We start from the raw sequence: 12,147 nt of genomic DNA on the forward strand, positions 1-12,147 counted from the left end.
AAATATATTAACTTGTGCAAAGCAGCTGATCGGCTTTCTAGGCAACACAAACAAACATAAGCCATGATTCTGTTGTGATCCTGGCCTCTCTCATACCACCTTGTCCCCACACCTCGTGTTTGCTATCCCTTTCTAGGCTCTCGAATTTAAGATGTATTTCCTGCTAAATGTGGTGTGCACTCAGATGCAAAGAGATCCCCTGGAAGCACTCAGAAGTTCACAACGGGGCCTTAAATAGAAAGCTCGTCTGGGTAGGGAGATGTCAGCTTGCCTGTGAAATGCCTCACATACCTGAGACTGCAGAAATAATAAATATAAAAGGGCCAGATTCAGTCTTATGTTCCAGTTGCTTTTTCACTCTTGGGCAACAAGTAGCATCCGGAAAGCCATTAACTGGATTAAAACTGAGCTTACATTCATTTGTATTGAGGCAATGTAAAAAAGCCCAAACAGAGCACTGAATCTAACCCAGAGCATTTGTATCTTAGCCTCACACAAGAGTCAGAGCACTTCACAGTTACAAACAGCAGCAAATAAGTTCAACTTTATCCTGGTAGGGACACTGGTAGGGATCTGCTAAACCAAACTCCCAGGGAACCCCCTTTGGTACTGGTACTCCTGCTCCTCACAAGGAATAAAGGAACATTCGTGTCCATCTACCTTCTGCAGTGAAGACCCCACCGAAGCACGAATTAATGATCGTCAACTCCAGCTACGTAATTAATGTAGCTGAAATTGCACATCTTACTTTGATCTTCCACATTGGTGTAGATGTGGCATTAAACCGTGTTTTTAAAGCCTTATTCTCTAACTGCAAACTGCTCATAACCTTTCATGCAAAGTAAAGAATTCAGCTGGAGCTGGGGGGAAATGAAAGAGTCAACGAATACAGGAACTACAGACAGATGCCCTTTCCCCCACCCAAAGACTGGGGCAGGTCAGCTTGGAAAAGAGATGACCAAGGCAATGGGAAGAATAGAGGTTTAAAAGAAATTGTTAACTCCTTCATGACTTAAGCATGAGAGGTCACCCAATGAAATTCACAGGCAGCAGGTTTAACAAAACAAAAGAAAGTGCTTCTTCACACACAATCAACTTGTGGAACTCATGGCACAAGGGTGATGTGAAGGGAAAAATTATAATGGGTTCAAAACAGAATTAGACATTTTAATGGGGGATTGGTCCATTCATGATTTTTAACCAAGGATGTCCATATGGGTTGCAAGACCATATGCTGGCCTCTGATTGCCAGAAGCAGGAAACGAAAAATCAGCAGATAAATCACCTGATGATCAATTGCTCTGTTTATTCCCTCTGAAGCACCTAGCATTAGCTACTGTCAGAAGATAGGATACTGGCATAGATGGACCACTGGCATGATCCAGTATGGCCACTGTTGTGCTCACCACATTCATGTCTTTTTCCATACCCACCTGCACCCATACAATTGACTTGTGTAAAGGAAACAGCCACTTCTGAAGAGGATGGCCAGAGTGATCACAACCATGCAAGTGCAGGCTGCCAGGCCAAAATGAAACGGAAAAATCCTGAACTGCTAGTGCTGAGGAAAGTACAGTGACATCTCCAATGGGTCCAGGGAAAGGGAATGTACATTAGAAATCCCCCATGCTCCTGCGACAAAGAAACTTCCCTCATGTTATCTTCATTCACAGAATGATGAGGCATCAATAAAAATGTAGGGCACCTGGGGCAGCAGCCAGTGCCCTTCAGAAAGAACAGGGTGAAGCCTTAAGAAACTACAGTACATTTCTGTGCCAGCAATATCTGTGTGGAAAATTCATGTTTCTAGTAACAAAAAGCTACTTAAACCAAAACAACTCTTCCTTCAATCCTATTGTCAGGGAATATGTGCATCATAGTAATGTTTACAAAGAAAATGGCAACCCACAAACCTTGCTACCAACAGTAACATCGTCGTTATGTAGGGACTTACCTTTAATTCGGGTAAAGAAACAATTTCTGTTACGCATGTTATTCCAGGGATAATCTTTAGACAAAGAGTAAGAATTTAAAAGGTTAATTGAGATTAATAGATACAAATAGAAACAGATAATAACATACAAATGTGAAGATCTCAGATCACTTATCTCTGGGCAGCAATCCAGCTGACCAAGAAAGCACATTCACCTCTGCACAAGAGAAGTATGAAAACTATTTTCTCTTTGTGCTGGGATGAGAAGTGGCCATCTCTGTCCACATTAAAGCATCTTGGTAGACCTAGTAAACAAGATAGTCTCCACACAACATAGCATGAAGTATATGTGCATGTAGAGTTTGGGGTTTCAAGTTTTAAGTAACTGCTATTTAAATAATCTACCAGAACTTTTGTAATGAATACTGTTGGAGGGAAAAAATCAGACAGTAGGCTTTACTGTACAGTGCTGAAGATGGGAAAACTTTTGATTGGCTGGTGATTGTGTTACCCATGTATATCACGTGTGTGTTACCTGCCAAATGCTGTTTTCTATATAAAACTTTCATAATGGTAATACTCTCCAGATTGTATATTTATTAGAAAGAACTGCAGGATCATCCTGTTGACAAAAATCAGTCTGCATCCATTATAAACACCACATGGGCTCATGATCATTGGTACTTTCTTATGCAAAAACATGACCAATTTCAATCACTCATAACAGTTAAAAATACAAATACAGCCCTTCTCAGCGATTTCATAAATGCATTTATCAAAAATAAAGATTCCTAAAAAAGTGACACATTAAGTTTAGACATGATAAAATGGGTATAAGAGAGGCCAACAAGCAAACAAGTCATCTTCCAAAAAGATTAATTTTGCTTTCAAAAGCAAAATAGGCCTTAGGACAGGTTTTAGGAAACAATAAAACCCTCCCCAACTTATTTGTGCTCATAGCAGCTGATTTCTTACCCCATTCCAGTACAGCAGTGACGTATATGGCAAAAGTTTATCCAGTTTGCTTGTTTCTGGACACATTGCCCAATATAGGGAAGCTGAGTGTATTAAAGAAAAAAGGATTTACAGAGACAAAGCTGTATAAAGTTACAGGTTACCAAGAAAAAGCCTTATAGTCTGTTCCCTTTTACTTGCCCTTTCCCTTACTAATCTGTCAATTAGGGGCAAATCTTGATGTCACCACAGCAGCAGCTTCCGTAGCAGCAGAACCCGATATGACTCCACTGCACAAAAGGAGGAAAGGAATTCCAGATGGCCATACCAAGGTGTGTCAACCGCTTGGCCCCTGCTCAGTTCAGCTAGATCCTCTGAATAGAAGCAGGGCTCAGGTTGACGGGGGGGGCCCAAGTGATCTGCTGATATGTGAAAATGCCACAGGATACACCAGCCATTATGCTGAAGCAATCATCAGGAATGGCTCTGTGACCTGACTGAGGCTAAAGGAAAATTACTTCTTCTTCTTCTATTCATCTGTCCAGCACCCATCCCAGCTATCTGAGCCACCTGCTAGACAGAGAATTTAACTCATGAAAGTGCAAAATGGTAATGGTTCTCTGCCAGCACAATGAGGTGGCTAATCACTAGTGCACAGTGATTTGTACAATTTGCTCTAAAACCATAAATGTCATGTCTTGTCGTCTCAATTAGCAACAGCATTGCAAACAGCTGAGTCAATCAAGTGTAGGAGGAGAATCAGTTTGCACTCGGGTGGCTTTATCTTCTGATGTCACCCTTTAAACTTTTTTTTGCTTAGCATGCAATGGAAAAAAACAAACAAAAAACCCACTTACCAATGATAAATTCCTGTATGGGGTCAAAGGTATAACATGCAGATAGGTTCTCAGAAATCCACTGAATAATCTGTGAAAGTCAAAAGATGAAGAGTTCATTACAATTCTAACCATTTAAAGCTTGTTTTCAAAATGAAAAACGATGGTACAGCCCAAATCAATTACTTCTGTCACTTGCAGTTCAGTGCCTAAAACAGTGACTTAGAGCTAAGTCAAACAGTATTTTCAGAAATAGAATCATTATACCCATTAAGCGGGAAGCTTGTCAGGGCCAACCAAGTCAGCTTCCAGGTGCAACCACAGGATGAATATTTGATGATAACAGGGACCGTGTCTTTATATTTGTCATGAGAACTCCCCACGCTTTTTAGCACTGAATAAATCCGTGTCAAAAAACTTAAGGAAGTCAGTTATATTCCTACCTGCATTTCCATATCTGTTGTATTTCTGACATGCAGGAGAGCACAGTGCAGCGCAGCCAGTCTATCACTGTCCAGTTTGCTGTTCCAAAGGAATTGCAACAAGGCGCCCTCATTTATTGTCACGGCAAACATTCTTCCTGAGCAGCAATCCCAGATGGCTGATTTGAATGGGGACTGGATGGCACTGTTGGGCAGCATGCTGATTCTCGCATCCTCACCTGAAGGAAGGAGGTTGGACAGCAGAAAAAGACTTTGTGCGAACTTAAGATCTGTTTACCACAGATTTCTCCCCTCTGCCACAACCCACAACCTCATGTTCTCCAATGGTGAGAATAATTTGCTCCTCCTTTGTTTTGTTTCCCTTTACAATGCTTTAACTTTTCTCCCCCACCTTCCAAATGGCATGTTGTTCCCAGAAAGGCTAAGCACTGAAAGATCCCTTTGAAGGCCATGAGAGATTCTAGTGTCCTGCACCTCTAAAAATCAGGCTGTAACTGTCTTAGATCAACAAATCTACACTACAGGAGACAGTCAGCCTAAGAGACACAACTCCAGCTGTGAGAACAGCACAGCTGAAGTTGATGTACCTTAGGTCAACATTCGCCCACTGTCCCCACTGCGGGAAGTGGATGGGAAAAACTATCAACTTCCCTTATTCCTCACGTCCGTGAGGCCTACCGCAATCGAAAGGAGAGCTCAATGTTTGACTTCGTGCATCCCTACTAGGCTAAATCACTAAATCAAACCTCCGAGGATCAACCTCCAGAGCGTCGATCTTCCCAGAAGTATAGACATGCCCTTAGATTTTTCCCCAGCAAGTATCATTAGTGTGTTTAACTACACAGGGCAGGTCTACCATTACCATTCAAGTCCACATAACTTACATCACTGAGTGGTGTAACTGACACCCGTTAGAGGTGTGAAAAAGACACACACACCACAAGCGACACAAATTATTACAACCTAAGCTCTGTCCACTCCAGTACTATGCTGGCAGGAGATGCTCTGGAGGTGGTGCAATTATGCCAACATGACAGCACACTCCTGTCAGCATGCTGTGTCTTCACCAGAGGCACTACAATGGTATGGCTGCCTTGGTGCAGGTACGATATAGCGATTCTAGCGTAGCCCTGCCCTCAGCTTTACTTACTTCTTAACTACTGTTTGTGAAGCTGAAAATGAGAGGATGAGATTCATTTAATGGCACTCCTTAACTGCCTTTAGAAGCTACCATTCAGCAGTGCAAGCAACTACCCGTGTCCAGGGCCTAGTAGCACACTGAATCCATTCGTTTTGCAGGAGGGGAAGACAAAATATTTACCTCTTGCCTGAATGTTAATCATTATTGCAGAATGGCACCATTTTAGAAACAGAGTAGAGTGAGTTAGTCAGTACGAATAATGATGCAGAAGATGTGAGTCATCCAGAATAACAAGCTCACACTGTGCTGGACAAGCCAAATAGTAATATGCGCCAAACTATGAGAACAGCAAGATTCTGCTTTGTAGTATGAAATTTAAAAACAACCAAAGACCAAACCCAAGATCATCATATGCTGGAACTGATTCCCTCCTAAGTTACTCCAGTTTTCTGACAGTGTAATTCAGGCCCACTACATCATAAATCACATCTACCATGCAGAACATAAAATGCTTCCCACCTACCTCATGTGTTTTTGTAGGAAAATATTTATATTCCCAACTCCAACCAGCTATTAGTAGGGGGGTGGGGAAGAGGAGGTGACAGTGCTGTATATTTCAGAGCTGCACCAGTCCCAGCAACCTACCTTTCACCCTGGCAGAAAAATGGCCTTCTGTTTCTAAACAAAGACCTTCTGTTTCCACAAATAACCCATTTCCTATAAAGTACTGTTCTGTGCAAGTGAAATAATGTTTCTTTCAGATGCGGCTTCAAAACAAATTACATTACTCTGATCAGGTGAAGGAAATGTAGATTTCCTCTCCCCTCTCCACAAACACACACACAGAAACTCAATGGGAGGAAGGAAATGTAAAATCAAATTTGCATCTCCATGTGAAATTCGAGAATACTGGAGCATCAGGAAACATGCAAAGAGGGATGGGAAATTATTAAACTGAAGCAGAGAATGCAATGGCCTCTTTTCATTTTGTAATAAACTGACAATGAGTAACAGCATAAGAAAGTTCACCAACTCTTTTTAAAATGGAATGTGGCCAAAAATAGTCTTATTCTCCCTGATCCCTGTCTTCTGTGCTTTCCAGAGGACAACATACATTAATGCAGATGTGAGGCCAATAAACTGAACAGTCTCCACCCTGGCCAACAATAAAAGACATGTGCAAGACTTCTAAGTACTAAAATTTTACTGTACCTGTTAGAAACAAATTATAGCATATCAGGTCAGGATGTTGAGTATTGAGGAGATGTAGGAAATGGCCAGGCAAATAAACAGCCACGTAATAGTCTATTCAAAGAAACAGAGACGTCAGTTTGAGCAACTGTGAAAACATTTGCTTTGGGAGGCTGGGATTTATGAATCCTCAGCCCAGTTCTTTTTATTGGAACTGGTTATGTCTAGGAGATATAAAAAAAGGTTAGTTAATAGAGGTTGCAATGTTAGCACAGGAAGCACTGGTGACACCTTCAAGTTTCCAGGGAAGGATGTGAGATGCTTGCATCACTCAAGAATGTGAAATTAGCTGATTTCCAAAGAAAGAGTCCACTGCAGGGGAAGCTGCACACTGAGAGTAGGAGGTGTTGTAATATTAAATGTTAAAATGGAAGTCAAGGTGCAAAATGTAGCAAATAGTGTAACTTATGAAGGGAGGAGGGGGAAAAAAAAAAAACTTTACATAGTAAACTCTTTCATATCCAGCATTCTATTATTCAGAACTCTTAAATAACCAGCATTTTAGCCATAAGTAAAATTTAGTTGCATTTTCCATAAATCCAGTTAAGTGAAAGTAAATACAAATAAATTCAGCAAATCCATCATAAATTTACAGTGTACAATCCTACTATTGCTGGTAAATAAAGTACTCTGCATACATTTTTGTTCATTTCTTAATAACTAATCTTGTTTTTCTTTTGTGTTACGCATTGCTAGTTATACCTCTCTATCATCCAGAATATTTGAATATCCAGCAGCTTCCCAGACCCAGGACTGCCAGATATGAAAGAGTTTATTGTATTTCCCTTATTAAGAGGAGACAGACCACAAGAAGCATGGAGGTTAACACTTGCCTCTGTCTTCTTAAAGGTGGGGGAGGAAACAAGAGAAGTAAAGTTAGCAACCTACCAAGATTCAAAAACGCAACTTCCTTCACCTGTGGGAAATCTGTTCTTTGCAGAGCAACTGTAAAGGTTTTGCTATAACCTGCGAAGACACACATGAAACATCATCTGTTACAAAGTATAACTATATAAAAGAGAATCTGGAGCAGTGCAAGTCAAGCCAAACCACAGAAATTCTCAGATTCTTCGTCTAGACCGTGTTGTATTTCTCAAAACAAAAAAGCAGTCCAGTAGCCCTTTAAAGACTTAACAAAATAATTTATTAGGTGATGAGCTTTCATGGGACAGACCCACTTCTTCAGATCATAGCCATACCAGAACAGACTCAATATTTAAGGCACAGAGAACCAAAAATTTAGGCATCTTAATAATAATAACAACAATTTTCCTGATTTGTCAACCTTGATTACTATTTTTGGTTCTCTGTGCCTTAAATATTGAGTCTGTTCTGGTATGGCTATGGTCCGAAGAAGTGGGTGTGTCCCACGAAAGCTCATCACCTAATAAATTATTTTGTTAGTCTTTAAAGTGCTACTGGACTGCTTTTTTGTTTTGATAGTATATAGACTAGCACAGCTTTCTCTTTGCATTTCTCACTGGATACATCAAATTTTCCTCTACCCAGGCTGAAGTGTTAGTCTCAGTTCTTACCGAGAAGGGTAGAACTAATGATTAATTCTTCATAGCTGCTATGGCCAGAAGGAGCCACTGTGATCATCTCATCTGACCTTCTGTGTAACACCAACCACAGGACTCCCCTGAACTAATTCCTGTCTGAAATAGAGCATATCCTTTTAGCAAAACCAACCAACCCTGAATGAACTGTCAGTGATGGAAACACCATCACAATCCTCAGTAAATTGTTCCATAGTTACTTATCTTCGCTGTTAAAAATTTGCCTTATTTCCAGTATCTGAATTGGTGTAGCTTGAACTTCCAGCCACTGGATTTCGTTGCACCAGTGATTACTAGACTGAAGAGCCCATTATCAATTTTTTGTTCACAGTGTAGTGACTTATAAACTGTGATCAAGACACTGCTTAACCTGGCTGGCTTCATTTATATAACTACAGTTTTCAGTGAAGTCAGTGAGAGCTACACCCGTGCCTGTGAATATAAGGGCTCCCCTACAACCCTAGACACTCAAGCTAGAAGCTACGTATTCCATCTCCACACATGGTGTCTATTGCCCAGGTACAGAGGATCCGCAGTTCCCCCTGACTAATAAGTGCTCCGGGCTGCCAAAAGACTGGCTGGATATGTTTCAAAGTGAGCATCCAAAAATGAGTGGCACACAACCAATGGCCACATATAGGAAGCTGTGGTTTGAGTGTTTATCTTAGCACTCCCTAAGATGTCTGCAACAGGGATATAAACTTAGCAGCCTAACTTCAGGCATCCAAGCTCATAAGTTTTGGCCAGAGTGTTTTATGGTCTACAGCTTTATGGAACTGTTTATTTTGCAAGGTATTCTGTGACACCTTGTACACTTTGACATAAATTAAACAATAGAATAAAAAAAGATTAACCGTACCTTTATGTAAAAAGGAAACCGAGTATGTGACCTCCTTAGGAATATCAGAAGCCTGACTATAACACAGACAGAAACTTCCTAAAAAAATTGAAAGGGAGGTTGATTGTGTTATCATACTTGTTCACTGAATAAGATACATCCGCCTGAGCTCATCCACTTCATATTTCTCAAAAGGTGGATGAGGCGTGTAGGACCCCATCCTAAAAACTAAGAATGTTTTAGACTAAAGATAATGAAAGATGCTTTTTCTTCAACAACTTTCAGGGCTATAAAAACCAAACACATATCACAGTGATAGCAAGTACGAAGATGGCTAAAAGGTTGAGCATGAATAATAAGACAGGGACGTGTAAGAAGAATATATTGTATTGTAATTTTGGGTTCTGAAGACTCAGCAAATCCTATTTCACAGAAACTGCATTTTCAGCTCTTTGCTGTAGAAAAACATCCTAGAAACAGCTGAACCACTGCTCAGACTACTGTACGTACAAGATGCCCCAATTTTTGGTAATTATCAATTAAAAGCTGCCAAGACACCATGTTGTAATTCTATTGTTCTGTTTTGCACACAAAGTAAAAACCTAGTTATGTCACCATCCTGATATCGGTGAAGAATTAACCCCGATCCTAAAGGATATTTGCTTGTACTTCCTTGTTCTTCAGAGTAATCCTGAATTTTCTTCCTAAAAGTGGAGTGTTTATTTTCTTGTAAGAACAGATATTTGCCCTTATCAGAAGCACTGTTGAGCCAGATTGAGTTGCTCTTTGTCCCAGTCTTATTCACCTCCCTAGAATTCACCTAATCCACACTGAGAATGAGACTCCATTTTGATCCCATATAATGGCAGCCCGCTCTCCAGCTCTGATAAAATAGGAAACAAATTAAAACATTTTAATCCCCTCACTCCATCACTTTAGCCAGCTACTTTTGGAATTTATGCTACAAGTGGCCCCAAACCCTTGCTGTCCTAATTCAATTGGGAGAAAAAATGAGTCAAGAATTATGATCATATAGCGTTTTACATTTGTCAATAATTTAGTGCCTAAATATGTGTTGCTAACCACGATATTGCTGTCAAAAGACGCAGACAAATGTACACACAGGCACTCTCTCTTACGATGCAAACTGATGTACAGTATACTGATCAAAAGCATAAGTACCTAAACTGGAGAGATTTCACTTTAAAGTGCCCAGTGCTTCTCGGTGCAAAGCTGTACTCTAGGATTACACTGATAATGCTACATATTTGGCCCAGGCACTTAACTTTCAGTAGTGGGAAAAGACTTTCCTTTGGCTGTAATTCATGTTTGTTTCTAGAACACTGAATAGTTTTGGTAAGCTTGATAGAATTTTGCTTGGATATTTTAGTTACTGAAATGTAAGTAGATGGAATGCCCTGGATCACCTGGGGCCTCATGGAACACGAAGATTTTTTTAAAGCAGCAGTACAAGACCTCAGCAGTAGGAAGGCGGTGGCTTTTCTGGGCCTCCTCCAGTGCTGTTTTCATGTCATGGTCTCTCCTCCCACACTGTCAATTTCACTTGCACAAGCTCCAGAGGACAAAGGGTCCTGTGGAGTACACTGCCCAATAAGTTTACACTGAATGTGCAAACTAATGATCTTGCATTCAGATTAATGCATCGGTGCATTAGTATGCAAATGTGATCACAGAACTGGATAGCTCAGTAGACTGCTAATGGAATACACATGCTTTCACCTCTCAGAGGTCAGTAGTGAAAAAAAGAAGTTGCCATCCAATGGCTTTTCAGTTACTGCAATAAAGCGAAATTGGTGGTCTGAGTCCAGTTGGTAGTCAACAGATATACATTTCACCAGAGTCACCACATCTAACCCTCCATCAACAATGTCAGTACAAAAGCTAAAGATGGAATATAAAATGACATGAAGTGGTGGTCCCCCATGTCAATACTAACACATGTTGGTGGATGGTGTGGGAAAGATTGTGTTACTAGTGGTCAAGTTGTAAACCATAATGTACCTTTTCTGTTTATCCATAGAACCCAGAGCTTACGCCCCTGCACTGTTCACAAGTAATAAGTCTCACACAAAATACTGGGTCAGATTCTCAGCAGAAGTAATGGCATAAATGAGCACTGCTCCAGTGAAGTTAATGAAAGTGCAGTCATTACTTTGCAGAGTTTGGTCCAATTGTTTTTTTAGTGTGATCTGAAAGTTATATATTCAGATGTCTGATAAACATTGCTCTTTCTTCTTCAAAAACAAGGAAAAAGACAAGAATATGGGAAAGGGGTCAAGGAAGATGTAAACCCAGAAAAAAAAAAAAACAGAAAAAACATAGTTTTGCTCATGCAACACCATGATAAGGTTTTAGACACAAGACAGTCAGGAAAACAGCAACTATAAACTCTGCCACTTGGCAATGACACACTAAGATACTGAAATTACCATAGGAGCCAGGCAATTCCATATATGCCTAAAGGGAGTAAGTTACATTTCCTGAGAAACTAAATTGAATTTCTTGACTTTTGTTCTTGTAGAATCTCAATCAGAATGTTGCCTTAAGATTCCTCCTGCAGCATCAGAACATCTAGTGCAAATATAATGCATCAATGTGCATAAATGTCATGCATATATCCTGTGCAGAGGCTGAAAGAATCAGATATGCTAGCTAACAAATGGTGAAACAGTAGGGGGAAATATGTGTATTTTATCTCACCACACTGTCTATTATTCTGAAAGATCCATAAGCTAAATGGAAAATAAAAATCTGCAAGTTAAAAAAGAGAAAGCAAGCTAACCACACACAGTTCCTGAGACTACTCCAGAGCTTAAATAACCATTAATGCTGTTCAGACTGAAAACAGAAGGGTAATTCCCTGACTTGTTTGACCTCAGCTAGTTTGAGAGCAGGGCTTTTTGGGGTTATCTTCTTCCTGCTAGTTATGAGTAACAGGGCCACTATTCTTCTGCTACAGAAGTTTGAGAGTGAAAAAATAGCTTCATTCAGAGTTCACATAGACTACGGTCACTGACCAGTTTTATATTCAACTGGAAATTGCATAGAACAAGTTCATTTGAAATTGGGCCAATTATTTACTGGAAATTGTTGAAAATAGAATGAATAAGAGAGGTTTGTATTAATGTTTCAGAGCCTCTGAAGTATGCTCAGCTCTTCGTAGAAGACATA

At 40.2% G+C, this 12,147-nt stretch overlaps 1 protein-coding gene across 5 annotated transcripts in view; it reads right to left on the reverse strand.

Annotated features, from left to right (window-relative positions):
* GSAP (gamma-secretase activating protein) overlaps window positions 1-12,147 on the reverse strand; it is a 77,797-nt gene that overhangs the window by 41,433 nt on the left and 24,217 nt on the right. For all 5 annotated transcript variants that reach the window (XM_075017118.1, XM_075017112.1, XM_075017127.1 and 2 more), the window contains exons 13-19: window positions 8,977-9,054; window positions 7,447-7,524; window positions 6,520-6,612; window positions 4,167-4,384; window positions 3,745-3,814; window positions 2,909-2,991; window positions 1,955-2,008 (exon numbers count right to left, since the gene is read on the reverse strand). In XM_075017118.1, coding sequence (XP_074873219.1) covers window positions 1,955-2,008; window positions 2,909-2,991; window positions 3,745-3,814; window positions 4,167-4,384; window positions 6,520-6,612; window positions 7,447-7,524; window positions 8,977-9,054 — 674 coding nt within the window. The remainder of the gene's footprint in view (window positions 1-1,954; window positions 2,009-2,908; window positions 2,992-3,744; window positions 3,815-4,166; window positions 4,385-6,519; window positions 6,613-7,446; window positions 7,525-8,976; window positions 9,055-12,147) is intronic.

This window comes from Carettochelys insculpta, chromosome 1 (genome assembly GCF_033958435.1).
Source record: "Carettochelys insculpta isolate YL-2023 chromosome 1, ASM3395843v1, whole genome shotgun sequence".
NCBI lineage: Eukaryota > Metazoa > Chordata > Testudines > Carettochelyidae > Carettochelys > Carettochelys insculpta.